At 39.0% G+C, this 22738-nt stretch overlaps 1 protein-coding gene and 1 long non-coding RNA gene across 8 annotated transcripts in view; one reads left to right on the top strand and one right to left on the bottom strand.

Annotated features, from left to right (window-relative positions):
- The window catches only part of PLD1 (phospholipase D1), a 211065-nt gene that overhangs the window by 13796 nt on the left and 174531 nt on the right, over positions 1–22738 (bottom strand). For all 7 annotated transcript variants that reach the window (XM_040480751.1, XM_040480752.1, XM_040480747.1 and 4 more), the window contains 2 exons: positions 9178–9312; positions 1961–2114 (listed from right to left, as the gene is read on the bottom strand). In XM_040480751.1, the coding sequence (XP_040336685.1) occupies positions 1961–2114; positions 9178–9312 (289 nt within the window). The remainder of the gene's footprint in view (positions 1–1960; positions 2115–9177; positions 9313–22738) is intronic.
- On the top strand, positions 7581–9379 carry LOC121033995 (uncharacterized). Its single transcript, XR_005792242.1, has 2 exons — positions 7581–8263; positions 9006–9379. It is a non-coding gene; the product is annotated as an uncharacterized LOC121033995 (long non-coding RNA).

A 22738-nucleotide genomic window follows, 5' to 3' on the forward strand; every position in this document is an offset into this window, starting at 1 on the left:
AAAAAAAAAAAAGAAATACACAATAGTAATATATTATGTACAGAACAAAGTGGAATGATATACAGCAGATGTTAAAATTGCTAGCTCTGGGCAGTGGGATTACAGATCATTTAATTTTCTTTTCTTTACTTTTTTTTTTTACTGTTTCTTTATTTTTGAGAGAGTGAGCAAGAGTGGGGGAGGGGCAGAGAGAGCAGGGGACAGAGGATACGTCGCGGGCTCTGTGCTGACAGCCCAATGTGAGGCCCGAACTCACAAACCATGAGATCGTGACCTGAGCCAAAGTCGAACACGTAATGGGCTGAGCCACCCAGGCGACCCGATGAATTTAATTTTCTCATTGCTCACCTATATTTGCCAAATCTTCTACAACAAAAATACGTTGTAATCAAAACCACCTACACCTTTTTAATTATACCTTTAGAAAGTTATAAAGAAACTCACCACTCTAAAGAGAATACTTCAGTTCCCATGGAACTGAAAAGACATTTGTTTCTAGCTTACACGAAGCAATATTTGCTTCCTCATATATGCTGCGGTAGGCAATCAATGGGTTAATTAACAGGGTACTAATTTTAATCTCTTCTGCACGAAACAAAACAAATTAACATTAGAAGCTAATTGAAATATCAATGGTTTGGGGAAAAAAAATCTTACTGGCAAAACAATTAGGAACAAAAGCAATAAAAACTGTTAAGCAGTATTGACAGTCAGATTTTGAGGGATGGATTCGCTGAGCTCCTGGGGCAGAGAGGAGCAGAATGAGCCCTCTCTGGAACTGAAGCTTATCTCGCTTCTCAAAAGCCAGAATCTGGACAGGGAGGTACCAAGGGAGTGGCTGGCAGCATTTTCAGGGAGCGAAGGACTCATTCTGCGCCTATCTACAAGTGAACCCGTTTCCAAGCTCAACCACTCATGCCAGAAAAACTTAAAACAGCAGTGCTGTGAAGCATAGTACGCTTTCCCCAAATAGCTTAAAGCTTAATCAGGGACACTCGCTGCCCCTCGCTGTGGAGGCCACGGTGAAAACCCATCTCGGCAGAGACAGCTCTAGAATCATGGAAACGCGGGCTTACTGTAAAGGCCTTGGGATGGAAGAGTGGTCAGCATCTTCTATTGACCATGAGCAGAGTGACGGGATCTGAGCTAGGCTCTAGAAGGATCGCTCAGACCACCTAGACTAAAGGGGCTGGGATGAGACTAGTTAGGGCCCAGCACCAGAAAGTTCTCAGAAACATTAACCCAACAAAAAGACTCCTTTAGGGGCATACGGCCCTTGCTTCCCAGCCCAGTGTTCTCTTAGCTTGACCACAGATTAGTTTAAAACTCACATCTTCTTGGAGGAGATCAGGAATCTTTCATGTCTGCAGCTGAAGTTTCCACACTTCACTATCAGTAGTCACTGACACCCTCCTTTAATAATTTTTCTTACATCCCCGTATTATTGGGACTATTACAATTTTTAAAAATGGACTGACTTTAAAAACCTTAAATAGACACAGATGGGTTGACCCAACCTGGTCCTAAATCAATGAATAAATTTAAAATGCTATTTGTCTCAATTACACATAAAAATAATAAAAACAGGAGTACCTGGGTGGCTCAGTCAGTTGAGCGTCTGACTCTTGAGTTTGGCTCAGGTCATGATCCCAGGGTCGTGAGTTCAAGCCCTGTGTCAGGTTCCACGCTGGGTGTTCTCTCCCTCCCTCTGCCCCTCCCCTACTCATCTTCTATCTCTCAAAAGATAATAATAAAAAAACGATTAAAATGGAGAATGTTTATGCCCCAGATAAAGTAATTTCTAACACTACTGGTGATTCACATCTCATATTCTGGGAGATGCTGTTTTAGACAAAGAATCTGGGGGATGATATGACTGCTAAGGGCAGGAGGTGGGGCTGGGTTTCAGCAAACACCACAGTGAAACCATGTAAGAAAGACACAGCTTTGGACGGCCCACCTGAAGCTCTGCAGCCGAAGTCCTTGGGCGAACCGGCCAGCTTGGTATTCTTCCCCATCCATTACTGAAGGGACTGTCTCTGTGTCCTGTACAATGACAGCCATTTCACTGTCACGCTTCCCCAGCATGCTTCGGTCGTTTATGTTGGCAGAGCCTATAAGGAGAACCAGTGACATAGGACAATATTCTCGTCATAGCAGACACGGTTGGTTGCCCTCCCCACTCAATTCTTCCTTGCTAAGAAAACCTTACTTTTGTTCAGGTTATCAAGAGATGCTGAGTTTTAGGAAGAGGAGGCCCGCCCTAACCCAGGCATGAGTCTTGATCAGTCCTAGCCAGCCATGGTAATTTCATGATTTTTGCCCATGACTGGCTTAGGAATGAGCACTTGACACGATTGTAGCCAGTGTGACATGAAGAAAAGTCTGCAGGGGCTTCTGAGAAAGTTTATCTCCTTCTTATAAACAGACACCAGCCTGGAATGTGGTCTCTTCCAGCCTTTGGATATTCTGGTTTGAATGTTGGATGAAGACATGATGCCAGGAGCTGCTGCAGCCATTTTATAACCAAGAGGGGACAAGCAGACAAGTTGAAGATAGCAGAGCAGAATGAAGAAAAACTCTGGGTCTTCAAGCCACTGAACTAGCCAACTTTCTTACCTTTTGGTGTGTAGAGTAATACATTTTCCTTATTGTCTCACACAATTCTAGCTGAGTTTTCATCTGGTGGCTCAAAGGATTCTAACTGATGTAATCATTTAGCACACAAAGAGAAAAGACACACCAGTTCAGAGTTCAGCCCAGTCAGCTTTTAGACTTACGAATCAGACTCTGCAGAGTCTGATTACTTAACTCATGGTCATATACTTATGAATGCCAAACCCCAGAGTAGCCTCACAACTGAGAGAGTCTACTCTCAAATACGGATTATCATTAGTGGCTTTGGATTTAACATTCTCTTGCCTAACTTGTGTGGTATGCGAACAGCTTCTATCAACTTCCTTCCATGCTATTTTGAAATCCAAAGGAACGGAGGATGTTGACTTTCACATGTGAAGGGCAAGTATTTTAATATTAGTTCAACCTGTGCTTTCTCCACTCCTCTGCTGTGTATTCAGAAACCCCAGCACGTTTTTCTGCATTCATCACTATGGATTCATGTTTTTGAATCCTTGAGATGTCCTACAAACTACAGAAGGAACCTGACCTTTTCTCTTCCTCTTCCCCTAGTCACACATGCCGCTGCTTCTGCAGACACGGAGCAGAAGGGTTGGACTGAACAGGAGCAGAGGCTACCCTCTGTGATGGGGACAGTCAGGGTATAAGGTGATAGCAGCCCTGCCCTGAGACCAAATGGCAGCATGTTGTACGTGAGGAAAAGCTGGACCCTTCCTAAAGAGATTTTACTGCCATTTGCCACAATATCGTCACGTAGTTAATACGGAAATCTACGATAACTATGGAGGTGAATGGTGGTCCCATGGGGACCCTGGGTGACAAAGAAAGGATGGAGCAAGTACTTCACAGAAATTTGGGAGCACTATGGAGCTCTGTAAGGTGGGAACCATCGACATACTTTGTTTTGTTAGCAACAAATAGTCTTTTATGCATGTACTTACATCTTGATTTTTCTGTAAAATTTGTAGCCATATCCTTGGGCTTCACAGTTGGCCCAGCATTAATTTGGACAGAGTCATTTAACCTTTTCCAGCTTTAATTTGATCTTTCATAAATCGAGATCATAATACAGATCTTGTAGGGTTCTTGTGAGAACTAAGTAAGACTATGTGAAAGAATTTAGTAATCTATAAACTGCTCTACAATGTTTTTTTATGTTTATTTATTTTGAGAGAGAGACAGAGAGAAAGCATGAATGAGGGAGGGGCAAACAGAGAGGGAGAGAGACAGAATCCCAAGTAGGCTCTGCACGGTCAGCACAGAGTCCGACTCGGGGCTTGATCTCACGAACCGTGAGATGATGACCTGAGCTGAAATCAAGTGTCGGCCGCTTAACCGACTGAGCCACCCAGGTGCCCAAAACCATTCAATTTTTAGAGAATGACCTTTTCTAAGTCTGCTTTTTAGAAAACACTTTAAACACTGTGATATATAGCAAAATACAAAAGAATATATGCAAACATGTATGTACAAGTTAAATATGCATATATGCACAATTTAAATGTATCCATATGTAGATAATCTTTTGAGATTTGCTTCTTTCATTCAGTTTTATGTCTTTGGGATTTATCTGTGTCTAATACTAATGCATTATTTTCCTTGAACGAGCACAGCAGGACTTATTTATTCATGCTACTGTTGATGGATGTTTTGGGTTATTTTTAGTGTTTTTCTATGATGCACAAACACTCTACATAGCGATCTGTTTCCTGTTGTGCACACGTGGGAGTTTACCAGGGCTCCATAGGAGTGGCGTCCCTGGTGCTACAGCTTGGTCAATACCTGGATTGTCCAACTTTTACATTTTTGCCAAATGGTATTTTTAAAAGCTGTTCTTTGTGTCATATTAATGCAGATGAACGTCTTTTCCTATGTTTATGGGCCTCAGGTATGTCCTCTTTGGTGACATGCCTATACAATCCCTTTGCCCGTTTTCCTTTGGATGTTTTTTCTTATTGATTTATGGTAGTATTTTGTAGGTTTTGAATATTGTGTTGCCATTATCCTTTTTTCAGTTTATGGTTTATGTTTTTATTCTCTTTAATAGTGCTTTTTAATGAATAAGGTTCTGAATTTTTTTTTTTAATTTTTTTTTTTCAACGTTTATTTATTTTCGGGACAGAGAGAGACAGAGCATGAACGGGGGAGGGGCAGAGAGAGGGAGACACAGAATCGGAAACAGGCTCCAGGCTCTGAGCCATCAGCCCAGAGCCCGACGTGGGGCTCGAACTCACGGACTGCGAGATCGTGACCTGGCTGAAGTCGGACGCCTAACCGACTGCGCCACCCAGGCGCCCCAAGGTTCTGAATTTTAATGCAGTTGGGTTTACCTGCCTTTTCCTTTTTGGTTTGTGTTTTAAAAAGTGTCTTGGGGCGCCCGGGTGGCTCAGTCGGTTGAGCGTCCGACTTTGGCTCAGGTCATGGTCTCGCGGTTTGTGGGTTCGAGCCCCGCGTCGGGCTCTGTGCTGACAGCTCAGAGCCTGGAGCTTACTTCAGATTCTGTGTTTCCTCCTCTCTCTGCCCCTCCCATGTTCATGCTCTATCTCTCACTGTCTCTCAATAAGAAATAAACATTTTTAAAAAAACAAAATAAAATAAATAAAAAGTGTCTTGTTTGAGAAATTGTGGATCTTTCTATGGGAGGCAGAAAAATAGCCCCCAAAGATGACTGTGTTCTAATCCCCAAAGCCTAGGAATATGTTATGTTGCACAGAAAAGGGGAATTAAGTTTGTTAATCAGCTGGCCTTAAAGCAGGGTGATGAACCTGGATTATCCAGGTGGGCCCAACACAGTCACAAGAGTATTTTTTTTTTAATTCTTTCTGTTTTTAATGTTTATTTTTGAGTGTGACAGAGAGAGAGCATGTGTGAGTGAGGGGCAGAGAAAGAGAGAGAGACGCAGAATCCGAAGCAGGCTCCAGGCTCTGAGTTGTCAGCACAGAGCACGACGTGGGGCTCGAACCCATGAACCACAAGATCATGACCTGAGCTGAAGTCGGACGCTCAACCGATTAAGCCACCCAGGCGCCCCTCACAAGGGTCTTTAAAAGTGAAGAGGATTCAGAGGGACATGTAATTAGAGAAGTTTGGGCTGAGACTTTTGGGAACTCTCAGAGAGAAACAAAGTTGCTGCTTCCAAGGATAGAGGAAGGGGCCACTGACAGACTCTAGCCCTGGAAAAGGCAAGGAATTAGCTTCTCTCTTGGAGCCTCCAGGAAGGAATGTAGCGCCGCTGACACCCTCATTGTAGCCCAGTGAGACCCACGTTGGACTTCTCATCTACAGAACTGTTGGGTAATAAATGACCACTAAGTTTGTAGTTATTTGTTTTAGCAGTCACAGACAACTAATTCACCAATTCTACTCTGTTTTAGCTGATTTGTTTTATCTCTTTTTTTAATGTTTATTCATCTGTGAGAGACAGAGAAAGACAGAGTGTGAGCAGGGGAGGGGCAGAGAGAGGGGGAGACACAGAATCTGAAGCAGGCTCCAGGCTCTGAGCTGTCAGCACAGAGCCCAACACGGGGCTCAAACCCACAAACTGTGAGATCATGACCTGAGCCGAAGTCGGATGCTTAACCGACGGAGCCACTCCGGTGCCCCTAGCTTGTTTTAAAGGAAACCTGATTCTTCTACCGAGTCCACGTGCGCTACTCAGTACTTTTTACCCACTTGTGTTCTCTGTTCTTCCAGTTCAGAATTTCTCCAAGTTCAGCTTGGACTGCATGTGAGTGGCACCCACAAGGCTTTTAAAAATACTGGTGCCAAAAAAAAAATACCTTGATGGCTGCACCCCAACCAGACCAATTAATCCTGGAATTTCCAGAAATAGGAACCAGTTTTCCCCCAGTACCCCTCCATCCCTTTATCCACTAAGGCACCTTTTTTAGGGGATCCATTTTACAGTAAATTGTAGATACGGATAAACTTCCCCCCAAATTTTATACACAGATTTTATTTGAGAGAGAATAGGGGAGAGAGAGAATCTTAAGCAGGCTCCACACTCAGTGCAGAGCCCGACACAAAGCTCGATCCCATGACCCTGGGATCGTGACCTGAGCTGAAATCAAGAGTCTCAACCGACTGAAGCACCCAGGCACCCCACTGATCTGTATTTTTAAAGCCCCCCAGTCAACTCTAATGCAGCCAGGGTTGGGATCTGTGGGATTCGGCTAAGTGGAGGCAGCCGTTCAACTACACACTTTCCTCAGCCACTCTCAAGCCTGTCCTCTCAGGACTGATACTCATTACTTCTACATAGTTTCCCACCTACCAATCTCATTGACGCCTCTGGACCCTCTGACTCCCGCTCGGCAATACCCACTCTGACGTTTCTGGTGTTAGGTGGAAAGAGCACCTCCCTCCCCTCTAGACCTTGAGCCCTGTGGGGCAGTGGCATTGTTTGATTCAAGTCTTATGTCTCCCCATGGTGCTCTGTAGTGGATTACACACACACACACACACACACACACACACACACACACATCATTTCATTTAGTCAACACGATACTCTACTTCTAGTTAAGGAGAGCCTTGTTTTGTTTAGGAAAGCAAACAAAATGTTAGTTTGGTTAAGTGCCAATATTAAGATGGATTAGAAACGTGGACTTGGTCACAGATTTCATGAGCAGCAGGGGCACTTAGGGCAAGGGATAATTAAAACTCCGCACAGAAGAGATCTGTAGTGCAGGAAAACAAGTATTTCCTTGTGAGGAATATGTGAGAATAAAAATTAGATGTTTTTCTTCTGTCAATTGTTCAATAACCCTGGCGCACTTTTGCCATGTTAGAAACTTTAGCCATAGGCTACTTTAACCTCTTTTAAGCTTTTAAATACTTGCTTAACACCTGTAAGTTATTTTCAACCTAACTTCTCAAACTCCTCTCTGAGAATTTGAAATACCGTTCTCTGTGTTATGAATTTAGAGCAGCAACAAACCTGCTTCTCTTAGAGTTTCCCCTGAGACAGAGAACACAAAACTATCTTTGGATTTTCTATGGGGAAATCTGTTTTGCCCTTGGGGAAAGAGAAAAATCCAGCCCCTAAAGACTAGCAAGTAAGACCTCTTCAGACTCCCAAGACCACTACTTTGGTTTCAAGAAAATGGGTAAGAATTATGTGCAAGACAGATTATTGCTAGCCTAAATAAACGGTAGCCTTGGAAAATTCACAGAACTTTCTAGAAAATAACTCAGTTAAAAAACTCAACAAATCTATTTAATCATTAGCTCTGTTACTGCAAAGTACTCTTCATCTATACTTTTATTTAAAGTACAGCAGGCTGAAAGCCAAAATGAGCTTTAAAAGGAAAAAATGTACATCTGTCAATTTTAACTTCCAGACTTCTGAAATCTTGCTGAAGCAATCAACTGAATTTTATTTGGCTTTGTTTGTTTGTTTTTCCATTTCAGCAAACATCAGTACTCCTCCTCTCCAACTGTCACTGACAAATTTAATATGAAAATATTCTGAGATTGACTTCTGAAGAGCAAGGCCTGAATCGCTTGGGGAAAATAAGAGAAACCTTGTTTATTGGGGGAATAGGAAAGTCAATAAATCCCTGACGAGCTTTGATCCTAATAGAGCAACAGACAGAAGACACAGATATTTTTCCAAATGCCCTGGGTAAGTATTAAAAGAGTGTGTGTGTGTGTGTGTGTGTGTGTATCTACACATATATATGTATCACCACACTGTGGTCTATACATTTTCTGGTTTCAGAATTACTTTTTCTGTTTTTTCAACTCATATTCCAGAGAAGACAATCTCATTATTCCTAGATATGAAGTTTTGTTTTTTATCAGTGGGGGATAGGGATGGAAAAGGCATATTTACTGTTTTTCCCCTTTGCTCATTTGTTTTATTTCTTAAATTCCACACATGAGTGAAATCATATGGGATTTTCTTTCTCTGATTTATTTCACTTAGTACATGTAGGTATATATATATGTGTGTGTGTGTGTGTGTGTGTGTGTATACATATATATACATATATATACATATATACACATATATATATACATGAAAGAGAGAGAGACAGAGAGAGAGCTAGCACTTCTTTACATATATATATATTCTTTATATATATATATATATTCTTTATATATATTCTTTATATATATATATATATATAGTACTTCTTTATCCATGCATCAGACAATGGTCAGTTGGGCTGTTCATTTTCCCTCCCCATGTCTTCCCCTCCAGCCCCCAAAATCTAGGTACTTAGGTTCAAAATAAAAATAAGGAGGTAATAAAGAATTAATGAGAACAACCGATTACTATACTGCTGGGTTAAACCACTGCTCTGGATACTGTAATTTGCACAATGGTTATTTAGTTGCTCTGTGCCTTTGTTTCTTCACAGATGAAAACAGAGATTATTAGAAAGGACACAAGTGAAAAAGACTGCTCCAGAAATGTTTTAGATAACACGTTACAGTCCCTCTCAACTGCAAAGGAATCTTGGGAGGAAGAGAAAGAAGGATTTTTGCATGAAGTCAACCAGCAAGCAACACAATTAGAGACCATGTACTTACCAATAATAACAGTGTTGTCATCAGCAATTAGCAACTTGCTGTGGACATAGATGAGCTCAGTGACTAGGTTTCCTTCAAGCTCTGCATGCGTTCTAAGGCCACAGAATGATATGTAATTTATCCACTGATTGCCAACTATAAAGTAAAAAAGAAAGTATTAAAATGAATATGACCTAGCTCAATAAAGGCACATTACATTTTACTGTTTTTCAAAACAAATATACTCATTAAATAGGTGGTTAAGAATAGATTGTATAGTGTGTGTGTGTGTGTGTGTGTGTGTGTGTGTGTGTGTGTGTGTGTATAATATCAGAACTCACCCAGGATCTATTTTTGCTATCAGAAGAATCTTGTACTATTAATATGGATGGATACACATTAAAAAACCATACTGGAGTGTTTGCTATGAATTACTTTTTCTGAGGCAATCAAAAACATATCAAATGTGAACATGTATTTTAATGATTGGATGAGCAACTACTAACGAGTGATAATTAAAGCAGAGCCAGAGTAGATAACCAAGACATCAGTGTCACATTTGCATCTACCTTGGTTCACACTTGCTGCAGCTTAAATCAGATGCAAAAATATTAATGCCTAAACTACTTGATATAGACATAGTTTGCAGCATTTTCAACACACAGCAGCAGTTAAATTTTATAGACTTTGTGTAAACAAAACTGTTGGCAATTGAATAACACTCCTTCTAAATCATTAAAATCAGGAAATGAAAGAACCTAACGACATTTGACTTTGGAGAATTTTCTCCAGAGCAAGCAGTACCAGGTTTGTACTTTAAAATGCTGCCCTCTCATCACATGAAGGCCATTCGTGTGATAAGAAGAAATGCATTCCATACCAAGCCAACTCATAACCATTATCCTGGCATGAATGTCAGTCACACAATTTTATGGTCCTTCTCTCACACAGCAGTTGTCCTGGATAAGGAAAGTCTTATACTAAGAATAAATGGAGCAGAGCAAAACCATCATGAATTCCAATAGAAAGAGAATATAATTTTTCTCCTTTAAGAGAATCCGAAGCATTCTAACAGAAACAATGGCAGTTCATGTTCTGTTTACTGAAGTTTCCATGTATTACTGATGCTTTCTATTATCCTGTTGATGTTACTCAGTATTTCTATTAAATATGAGGGTCTGGGAAAGAAATTCATTCATAGGTTATATAGAGAGATTGGTCCATTTACAGATAACCCTTCCCTTATATATGTAAATAATATTGTAGCTTTGTTTGCCAAGAGTTGATGTGTTGATGTACTATTACGTGATGTGTAAGAGATTCGTTCCTAAAAAGTTTCATGTACATAAGATTTTGTAAATAAATTTCTTCCCTATTTGTTAATGTTATATTGGAAAGATGGCTCATCTAAAGCATCAACTCCTGAAACCTCTGATCCAGGAGAAAGAAGTATTTCCTCTTTTAAGCCTATCATACCCATAAAATTCCTGGAAAATATTTCTAACATAACACCTAATATATTATTTTACATTCATTTAATCCTCCATTTCTTCTACTCTTATGGAGGTCTTATACATTTTTGTACCCCTATCATTGCATAGTGCTAAAGGAAGGTGAATAAATGAGTGAATGGATAAATGGATAAATGGACAGTCAGGTGACAGCTAATATTTTAGCTTTTGGTATCGTCAATTTGTTTTCCTGAAGCTGGCTCATGATCTAAAATTTTAAGATATAAAGCAGGTTTTTAAAGGAATCACGGAGAAAATTCCTTGCTAGAGTAAATAAGGTTTTGCAGTAACTTCCCATAAAAAATCCATATTAAGCTATATGGTAGGCCAATGGTTCTCAGTGTGCATAAAGACTGCCTCTGTGAGGACCTCTCAGAAATGGAATCTGGAAACCCTCCCCAGAGGTTCTGAGTCAGTAGAAATCTCTAATCCAATAAGTGCCTTAGGGGATATCATTCTTTTGGGGGTTTTTGTTTTGGTTTTTGGGGGATATCCTTCTCTGAATGACACTGTTGCAGAGCTTTGGCATTTATGGATTTAACACTAGTGGTACACATTCAGAAAATGATACACCATGCCAAAGTGAGATGCATTCCAGTGGTGCAAGTCTGCTCAGTATGAGGACATCCATTAATATAAAACATGATATTGATCAATCTGGGGAGAAAAATCATACGATTATTATAACAGATGCTGAAGAGCTTTTTACGCAATTCAGCACCCATTTTGGATAAAAATAATGAAGAAAACAGAAAATGAATCCTTTCTTAACATGCTTAAAACTATATTATATATATATGTATTATACACATATAATATGTGTGCATGTGTATAATATTTTCAATACTATTTAACATTGCCTTGGAGGTATCAGCTAATGTATTTAGATAAGAAAAGTCACATAAGTATAACCATCTCCATTTCCAGATAATATGATAGTATACCTGGGGAATCAATGATAAAAATATCTCAAATGATAAAAAAATTAAATATGACAATAGGATATAAATTAACATATAGAAATCAATAGCCTTCATACACACAAACAATGACCATTTAGAGGATAAAAATCAGAGAAACTGTTGCTTACAATGGCAGGAAAAAAGATAAAACACAAAGATAAACAATAAGCTTATCATCAGGTGTCTGAAATCTTTATGAAGAAAAAATTAAAACACTATCAAAATACACAAGAATAGATTTGAGCGAATAAAGACACCCTTGTTCTGGGATAGAACAATTCAACATTAAAAAGATGCCAACTCTCTCCATCTTAACTTATAAATTTAACATAATCTCAGTAGAAATACCAACCTGTTTTTATGGACCTAGAAAACTTAATATTATAATTCATACAGAAAAAGAAACATCCAAGAATGGGTATGATAAAAGCTGGAAAAGAAAAATTATGAGGGGGCATTAACACTATCTGATATTAACACATACTATAAAGTCTGTATATCCGCCTCCTCTTTGGTAACCATCAGTTTGTTCTCTATAGTTAAGAGTCTGTTTCTTGGTTTGTTGCTTTTTCTTTTCCTTTGCTCATTTGTTTTATTTCTTAAATTCCACCTATGAGCGAGATCATATGGGCATTTGTTTTTCTCTGGCTGACTTATTTCATTTAGGATTAGCAATCCCACCCTAGAAATTTACCATAAATATACACTTCCAACAAAAAAGAATATAAATGGACAAGGTTATTTATTGCATAATTGTAATTGAAACATACTGAAAACAATCTAAATGTCCACCCAGAGGGGAATGATTGAACGACTATGGCAAATCTATATGTGGAAGGCCATGCAGATGTCAAAATAAATGAAGAGTTCCATGAATTGATATGGGAAAAGTAAGAATATATGCATTATATCTGCTCATTTGTACAAAAAGAAACACTGTAAGAATATTCTAGAAACTGACAAAATTGGCTACAGATAGCAGATGTAAGGGAAATAGGGTAGAGAAGATGGGTGGGGAGGAAACTGACACAAAGTATAGGGAAGTGATATTTATCTTAGTATGTCATTTTTATGGTTCTGATTATTGGAAGTATATTGCACACACTCAAAAAAATCAAGAAAAATATAGAAAAAAACCTCTAAAATAGAACAGACTAAAGCAAATGAATCTAACTGTATTTCAAATTAATAACATAATCCAAGTAAATTTTGAACACTAACATTTGAGTATATACCATTAGGCTAAAGACAAAAAGAACTATAAACAAATATTGAATTTTGGGGAATAGATTCATTTCTCATAGTAGTATGGGCTAGCAATTCTAAAACTATTTTCTGTGTATTATAGGATTGAGGAAATACATACATTGTAGATAAAAGGAGCCAGGTTTCTCACTGTGAGAGAAAGGAGTTTTAAAAATAGAAAGAGAGATATCCAGAAAGAACTCTGTGGTGTGGGACTGGAACTGGAAGCCTTAGCGTGGAGACAGACGGATGGACAAACAGATATATTTATGGGTGATAGATAGGTAATGTGTATACCATAGGTCTTAAAGCAATGACATCCCGGTAGCAATGATCATTTCTAGCACCAGGATTTTGGTTTCTAAATGTCACTTTCCACTAGAAGAATCTAGGTTTCTTGGAGGAATGGCTGATTCTAGGGCTAATTCTGGGAATATACAAGAAGAGTATAGAACTCTTCTTGTGCCACCAAGAAAAAAAGGCTGATGGGAACATATCAAAAGCACAGATGAGCCAACTTATAAAGGTACTCACTGGCCAAACCTGTGCAAGCTGGGCATTAAAATTATATTCACTAAATAAAATAAGAATCCATAAGTCCATACCAATGCAAATACATAAATAAATACATAAATACATACATTTTTGCTATAAAGGACACCAGTAATTCAATTGGCAAAATTTCAATAAGGTGTACAAATAAGATAATAATATTATATCAATGTTAATTTCATTAATTTGATAATGGAATTCTACCTGCTTTTTTTAATGTCTTTTTTTTTTCTTTTCAGAAACACATACTCAAGTATTTAGGGGTAAATGGGCATTATAGCTGCAACTTGTATATCCTAAGATACATATGATATGGTATCATATCATATTTTATTATATATATATACACACACATATATACATACATATATATATATATATAATAAGAAATCTTCTTAAGAGAAAAACCCATCTGTCTACGAATCTAACTATTATCAAAGAATGACAAAACAAAGAAGGTAAAAGGTTAACATTTGGGTAATCAGGATGAAGGGTATACGGCAGTTCTAGAAGGCCTTCTGTAAGTCTGAAATTATTTTAAAATAATTTTTTAAAAAGATTAGTGATACTGACTAGCTTAGCAGCCTGAAGGTTTAAGACATGTAATAAATGGAATTTTTGAAGGCGCAGATTTGTGTCATCCCATAGCAAGGCTGGAGAGTATCTGCAATGTATCAATTAGCAGGACAGCCTTGCAGCCCACGATCCATACTACTTTCCATTCTTCCTTGCCTATGAAATAACTCCTGTGAAGTGATAAAAACTTTGTTTCTTTGCAAAAAATGCCTCTCATGGAATAAAAAAACTAAAGGTTAGGACCAGTAACAGAACCCAAAAGGAAAGATCAGGGTCCTAGCCAGAAAGTGGACATTTTATGTTTTTCTAAGGTTATTTATTTATTTTGAGAGAGAAAGAGAGAGAGGGCATGAGCAGGGCAGTGGCAGAGAGGGAGAGAGACAGAATCCCAAGCAGGGTTCACACTGTCAGCACGGAGCCCGACGTGGGACTCAAACCCATGAACTGTAAGATCATGACCTGAGCCAAAATCAAGAGTTGGCCGCTTAACCAAGCGAGCCACCCAGGAGCCTAGGACATTTTAGATTAATATAGTGTAGCCTGTCAGGTAATGTGGGGGCACCCATCTAATATGTGAATTATCCCACCATACATGCTATGTGAAAAAAAGAAAAAGCTATTTTGGTCAGTACTGTGTTCTATAAAGAAAACTGGCTTGGGACACTTGGGTGGCTCAGTCAGCTAAGCCTCTGACTCTTGATTTTGGCTCAGGTCATTATCCCAGGGTTGTAGGATCGAGCTCCACGTTGGGCTCTGCACTGAGTGCATAGCCTGCTTAAGATTCTTTCTCTCTGCCCCTCTCCCCTGCTCGCACGACAGGGGAGTTCACAATGTTTACTTGAAGTGTGGGGATATGCTGAGGAAACAAGTACCTTTTGAAGAAAGTATGAGAAAGCCTGGGGCATGTAGAAGCATTAATATAAAGCCATTAATAGAAAAGTATCAGGAGATTTCCAAATTATATGTCATGGAGGTATGTGAGGATCTGGAGGTTTTATATAGACCCTTAGGACATATCTGTTAGGAAGTTTGGTTTATAGATGTACCATCAAAAGATGGGAATTCAGGGGCGCCTGGGTGGCTCAGTCGGTTAAGCGGCCGACTTTGGCTCAGGTCATGATCTCGCGGTCCGTGAGTTCGAGCCCCGTGTCGGGCTCTGTGCTGACCGCTCAGAGCTCGGAGCCTGTTTCAGATTCTGTGTCTCCCTCTCTGTCTCTGCCCCTCCCCCGTTCATGCTCTGTCTCTCTCTGTCTCAAAAATAAATAAACGTTAAAAAAAAAATAAAAAAAAAAGATGGGAATTCAATACAACAGACTCTTGATGTTTGTGAGAAAGTTTTGTGAAAGGATTTCAAGAGTTGTTACAGGCTTTTGCTACTTAAAAAGCTGTAGTTCTTGTGGGGCTCCTGGGTGGCTCAATCAGTTAAGCACTGGACTTTGGCTCAGGTCACGATCTCATGACTTTTGTGAATTTGAGCCCCGCATTGGGCTTTGTGCTGTTAGCATGGAGCCTGCTCAGGATTCTCTCTTTCTCCCTCTCTCTGTGACCCTTCCCCACTCTCTGTCTCAAATTTAATAAATACATTTTTTTTTAAAAAGTAGCACTTCATACAGGCATATTTCTAATCCTGACTGAAAACCTCTAGACCTTGTGTTAAATTATACTAAATTGGCTGCTGACATGCCAGAATACAGAAAAATTATAAAAATGATAAATTCTTTAAATTAAACACTAAATCCCTGAAGATTGGTATATATGATGATTATAGTACACTAATAGCTGCTGGTTTTCTTTTCAAGAATTTTAACATATTCATAGCAGTTTTGTTATTTCTAAAGAATTGAAACAGTACAGAACTACAGTTATCTATACAGTTAGAGATTAGCTAGTTCATGTATTTAAAGCCCACTACACATTTACGAAAACAAAACGAACAATACAACATTGTGCCTCAGAAAGGGGCGTTATGTAATTAATCTGTTCTTTATGTTTAGAGTGTGAACATTTTTCCCACTGAGATGCCTGATTTTGACTTGTTCCCAGGGTACTTGGAAATCTTTTCATAAGAGGGCTTAGCATTGAAATTACTTCTTGTGTTAAAATCCAATTTTTCCGCTGAATAGCCAAAGACAGGAAAAGGGGCCAGAGCCAAAAGAATGCTTTATAATAAGCTCAGGCATTTTTATGGTCGAGAAACTAAATAATAGGCTTATTCTGACTTTTTATTTTCCTATAACTTCACCTTTGCATTTTTTACTAGTCACTGTCAGCACTGAATGGCTTTCCTGATTTTGTTTTTGGCAATATTTCTTTTAGAGACTTATTCATTCATTATCATCTTCATTTTAAGCCATTAGAAGCAGAGACAGGGATAATACTCTAGTAAATCTTCCCTGTCCTAGATGCAATGAGATACAACTTTGAAAGTATTTATTATTGGTAATGTACATGCCCCATGTCTAAACATGTCTCATGTTTTCAGAGAGTTGACTAGCATATCATTAGTGAAAAATTATGAAAGAGCCAACACACACACACACACACACACAGAGTATATATTTAAATTTATCATATACTAAAAGCTTAACTCCTTATTTTCAAAGCTTCCAAATCATTTATAAATCCATATACCAAACAATCACTCCTTTAAAGTATATCATTCAGATGATTCAGTGTTTTATTTTCAGTACCTTCACAAAGTTGTACAATCACCACCACTATCTCATTTTAAGACACTTTTTTTTTCAACGTTTATTTATTTTTTGGGACAGAGAGAGAGCATGAACGGGGGAGGGGCAGAGAGAGAGGGAGACACAGAATCGGAAACAGGCTCCAGGCTCTGAGCCATCAGCCCAGAGCCTGACGCGGGGCTCGAACTACGGACCGCAAGATCCTCTGAAGTGGCTGAAGTGGCTGAAGTCGGACACTTAACCGACTGTGCCACCCAGGCGCAGTTTATTTTATTTAAATAAAATAAACATTTTTTAAAAACGTTTATTATTTAGAGACAGAGAGACACAGAGCATGAGTGGGGGAGGGGCAGAGAGAGAGGGAGACACAGATTCTGAGACAGGCTCCAGGCTCTGAGCCTCTGAGCGGGGCTTGAACTCACAAACTCTAAGACCATGACCTGAGCCGAAGTCAGATGCCCAACTGACTGTGCCACCCAGGCACCTCCCCCCACTTTTTAAAAAATGTTTATTTACTATTGAGAGACAGACACAGAGCATGAGCGGGGAAGAGGCAGAGAGGGGGGTAAGATATTTTTATTACACCAAAAAGAAATGCCATCCCCGTTAGGAGTCACTCCCCATTCCACTCTCTCCATACCCTAGCAATGACTAATTTACTTTCCTGACTGTATAGATTTACCTATTAAAAACATTTCATAAAAATGGAATTATACAATTGTGGCCTTTTTGTGTCTGGCTTCTTTGTATTTACCATAACACTTTCAAGGTTCATCCATGTTGTACCCTGTATCAGTCCATTTCTTTTTATATATAAATAATATTCCATTCTATGGATATAAACATTCTGTTTCTACATTTGTCGGTTAATGGATATTTGGGTAATTTCAACTTTTTCACTATTATGAATAATGCTACTATAAAGGTTCACATACAAGTTTTTATGTGAACATATGTTTTCAGTTCTCTTCAGGATATACTATGGAGCAGAAATGCTGGGTTACATGGTAACTCTATGTTTAATTTATAAGGAACTACTAATTTGCTTTCCAAAGAGCCTGTGTCATTTTTTTAAGCTTTTATTTAAATTCCAGTTAGCATATGGTGTAATATTAGCTTCAAGTGTACAAATTGCACTCTTTAATCCCCATCACCTATTTCATCAATACTCCCACCAACCTCCTCTCTGGTAACCATCAGTTTGTTCTCTATAGTTAAGAGTCTATTCTTGATTTGCGCCCCACCCCTCTCTTTTTCTTTGCTTGTCTCTTGTTTATTAAAATTCCATATATGAGTGAAATCCAATGGTATTGGTCTTTCTCTGACTTATTTCACTTAGCATCATACACTCTAGTTCCATCAATGTGATTGCAAATGGCAAGATTTCATTCTTTTATATTCCATTTTATATACATATATACCACATCTTCTTTATCCATTCATAAGTTGATGATGGAGTCCATAGTTTTCTATAGTTTTCAGCATACATCTTATCTGTTACCTCTTTAGTTAGGTTTATTCCTATGTATCTTATGGTCTTTGGTGAAACCATAAATGGGATAGATTCCTTAATTTCTCTTTCTGCTGCTTTATTATCGGTATATAGAAATGCAACCCATTTGTGTATGTTTTTTTTTTTAACCTTTTTTTTTTTAATTTTTTTTTCAACGTTTTATTTATTTTTGGGACAGAGAGAGACAGAGCATGAACGGGGGAGGAGCAGAGAGAGAGGGAGACACAGAATCGGAAACAGGCTCCAGGCTCTGAGCCATCAGCCCAGAGCCCGACGCGGGGCTCGAACTCACGGACCGCGAGATCGTGACCTGGCTGAAGTCGGACGCTTAACCGACTGCGCCACCCAGGCGCCCCCCATTTGTGTATGTTGATCTTATATCCTGTGACTCCTGAATTCAGGTATCAGTTCTAACAGTATTTTGGTGGTCTTTCGGGTTTTCCGTGTAGAGTATCATGTCGTCTGCGAAGAGTGAAAGGTTGACTTCTTTGCCATTTGTGGGCCTTGTATTTCTTTCCTGTTGTCTGATTGCTGAGGCTAGTACTTCCAGTACTATGTTGAACAATAATGGTGACAGTGGACTTCCCTGTCGTGTTCCTGACCTTAGGGGAAAAGCTCTCAGTTTTTCCCCACTGAGGATGATATGACTGTGGGCTTTTCATATACGGTTTTTATGATGTTGATGTATGTTTATTCTATACCTACTTTCTTGAGGGCTTTTATCAAGAAAAAATGCTGTGTTTTGTCAAATGATTTCTCTGCATCTATTGAGGACAATATGGTTCTTATCTTTTCTTTTATTAATGTGGTGTATCACATTGATTGATTTGCAAATATTGAACCAGTCCTATAGCCCAGGAATAAATTCTACTTGATCATGGTGAGTAATTTTTTTAATGCATAGTTGAATTCAATTTGCTAGTATCTTGTTGAGAATTTTAACATCCAGGTTCATTAGGGATATTGACCTGTAATTCTCCTTTTTAGTGGGGTCTTTGTCTGGTTTGGGAATCAAGGTAATGCTGGCTTCATAGAATAAGTTTGGAAGGTTTCCTTCCATTTCTATTTTTTGGAATAGTTTGAGAAGAATAGGTATTAACTCTTCTTTAAATGTCTGGTAGAGGGGCGCCTGGGTGGCGCAGTCGGTTAAGCGTCCGACTTCAGCCAGGTCACGATCTCGCGGTCGGTGAGTTCGAGCCCCGCGTCGGGCTCTGGGCTGATGGCTCAGAGCCTGGAGCCTGTTTCCGATTCTGTGTCTCCCTCTCTCTCTGCCCCTCCCCCGTTCATGCTCTGTCTCTCTCTGTCCCAAAAATAAATAAACGTTGAAAAAAAAATTAAAAAAAATAAATAAATGTCTGGTAGAATTCCCCTGGGAAGCCATCTGGCCCAGGAATCTTACTTGTTGGGGAGATTTTTGATAAATGATTTAATTCTTTGCTGGTATGGCCTGTTGCAATTTCTGTTTCTTCCTGTTTGAGTTTTGGTAGTGTGTGAGTTTCTAGGAATTTTTCCACTCTTCCAGATTGTCCAGTTTGTTGGCATATAATTTTTCATAGTATTCTCTTATAATTGTTTGCATGTCTGTGGTGTTGGTTGTGATCTCTCCTCTTTCTTTCATGATTTTATTGATTTGGGTCTTCTCTCTTTTCTTTTTGAGAAGTCTGGCTAGGGGTTTATCAATTTTGTTTATTTTTTCAAAAAACTAGCTTTTAGATTGATCGTTTTACTGGGTTTTTTTGTTTGTTTCTATATCATTTACTTCTGCTCTAATCTTTATTATTTCTCTTCTGCTGGCTTTGGGTTTTACTTGCTGTTCCTTTTCTATCTTCTTTAGGTATAAGGTTATGTTGTGTATTTGGGACCCTTTTGGCTTCTTGACATAGGCCTGAATTGCAACGTATTTTTTTCTTAGGACCGCCTTTGCTGTATCCCAAAGGATTTGGACTGTCATGTTTTCATTTTTATTTGCTTCCATGTATTTTTTATTTCTTCTTTAATTTCCTGGTCAACCCATCCATTCTTTTTTTTTTTTTTTTTTTACCGTTTATTTATTTTTGAGACAGAGAGAGACAAAGCATGAACGGGGGAGGGTCAGAGAGAGGGAGACACAGAATCGGAAACAGGCTCCAGGCTCTGAGCTGTCAGCACAGAGCCCGACACGGGGCTCGAACTCACGGACCGCGAGATCATGACCTGAGCCGAAGTCGGCCGCCCAACCGACTGAGCCACCCAGGCGCCCAACCCATCTATTCTTTAGTAGGATGTTCTTTAACCTCCATGTATTTGAGAGCTTTCCAAATTTTTTCTTGTAGTTGATTTCAAGTTTCATAGAGTTGTGATCTGAAAATATGCATGGTATAATCTCAGTCTTTTTGTACCTGTGGAGGGCTGATTTGTGACCCAGTAGGTTATCTATTCTGGAGAATGTTTCATGTGCACTTGACAAGAATGTGTATTCTGCTGCTTTAGGATGAAATGTTCTAAATATGTCTGTTAAGTCTATCTGGTCCAGTGTATTACTCAAAGCCATTGTTTCCTTGTTGATTTTCTGCTTAGATGATCTGTCCTTTGCTATAAGTGAGATATTAAAGCCTTTTATTATTATGGTATTATTATCAATGAGTTTCTTTATGATTGTGATTAATTGATTTATCTATTTGGGTTCTATCAAGTTCGGGGCATAAATATTTACAATTGTTAGATCTTCTTGATGGATAAGACCCCTTAATTATGATATAATGCCCTTCTTCATCTCTTGTTATGTTTTTTTTCTAAAATCTAGTTTTCTGATATAAGTATGCATACTCTGGCTTTCTTTTGACCTCTATTAGCATGATAGATGGTTTCCTTCCCCTCACTTTCAATCTGCAGGTGTCTTTAGGTCTAAAATGAATCTCCTGTAGGCAGTATGTAGTGGATCTTGTTTTTTTTATCCATTATTATACCCTATGTCTTTTGATTGGATCATTTAGTCCAATTATATTTAGTGATTATTGAAAGATATGAACTTAGTGCCATTTTGTTACCTGTAGAGGTGATGTTTCTGGTGATGTTCTCTGGTCCTTTCTAGTCTTTGTTGCTTTTTGTCTTGTTTGTTTGTTTGTTACCATAGAGTCCCCCTTAAAATTTCTTGCAGGGCTGGTTCGTGGTCACGAACTCCTTTAGTTTTTGTTTGTCTGGAAAAGTCTTCATCTTTCCTTCTATTCTGAATGACAGCCTTGCTGGATAAAGGATTTGTGGCTGCATATTTTTCCTATTCAGTGCACTGAATATTTGTGCCACTCCCTCTGGCCTGCCAAATTTCAGTGGACTGGTCTGCTACTAACTTTATGTGTCTATCTTGTAGGTTAAGGACCTTTTGTCCCTAGCTGCTTTCAGGATCCTCTCTTTAGCTTTGTATTTTGCCAGTTTCACCATGATATGTTGTGGTGTTGACCTGTTTTTGTTGATTTTGAAGGGAGTTCTCTGTGCCTCTTGGACGTGGATGCCCGTTTCCTTCTCCAGATTAAGGAAGTTCTTAGTTATAATTTTTTCAAATAAACCAGCTGCCCCTTTTTCTTGCTCTTCTTCTTCTGGAACTCCTATGATATGGATATTGTTTCATTTCATGGAATCACTTACTTTTCTAAGTCTCCCCTTGTGACTAGTAATTTCCATTTCCTATTTTTTTCAACTTCATTATCTTCCATAATTTTATCTTCTATTTCACTTATTCTTCTCCTCTGTTTCTTCAATCCTTCTGTTACTGTATCTAGTTTATTTTGCATCTCAGTTATGGCATTTTTAAAGTTTGTACTGATGAGTTCTTAAATCTTTCATCTCTGCAGCAAGGGTTTCTCTGGTGTCTTTTATGCTTTTTTAAAGGCCAGCTAGTAGTCTTATGAGTGTTGTTCTAATTCTTGTTCAGATATATTGTTTACATCTGTTTTGAGCAAGTCCCTGGCTGTGATTTCTTCTTGACCCTTCTTTTGGGGAGAATTCCTCCATCTTATCACTTTGGCTACATTTCTGTCTTTTGCATGTTTTAAAAGCTTGTTATGTTTCCCGCACCTGAGAGTACTGCTATATTAAGGGGTCATACACTGTCCAGGGCCTGGCACTTCAGAAAGCATTTCTGGTGTATTCTTTGTGCCCTCTGTTGTTGTGTTTTGGCTGCTCTATCTCACTGGTTAGTCCTCTACAGAGTTCCTCCTTACTTGGCAGTGGTTGAGTGTTTGGACATTTAACTAGGTGTGCTTTTATTTGTTTATTGATGTAACCCTGGGGGGGGGGGGAAAGGGTGTGTGTGTGTGGGGGAGCTTGATCCCATAAAAAGAGAAGAGGAAAGGAAAGGAAAGGAAAGGAAAGGAAAGGAAAGGGAAGGAAAGGGAAGGAAAGGGAAGGAAAGGGAAGGGAAGGGAAGGAAAGGAAAGGAAAGGAAAGGAAAGGAAAGGAAAGGAAAGGAAAGGAAAGGAAAGGAAAGGGAAGGGAAGGGAAGGGAAGGGAAGGGAAGGAAAGGGAAGGAAAGGGAAGGAAAGGGAAGGAAAGGGAAGG

Source organism: Herpailurus yagouaroundi, unplaced genomic scaffold (assembly GCF_014898765.1).
Source record: "Herpailurus yagouaroundi ecotype Mexico unplaced genomic scaffold, PumYag 159, whole genome shotgun sequence".
In the NCBI taxonomy this organism is placed as follows: Eukaryota; Metazoa; Chordata; class Mammalia; order Carnivora; family Felidae; genus Herpailurus; species Herpailurus yagouaroundi.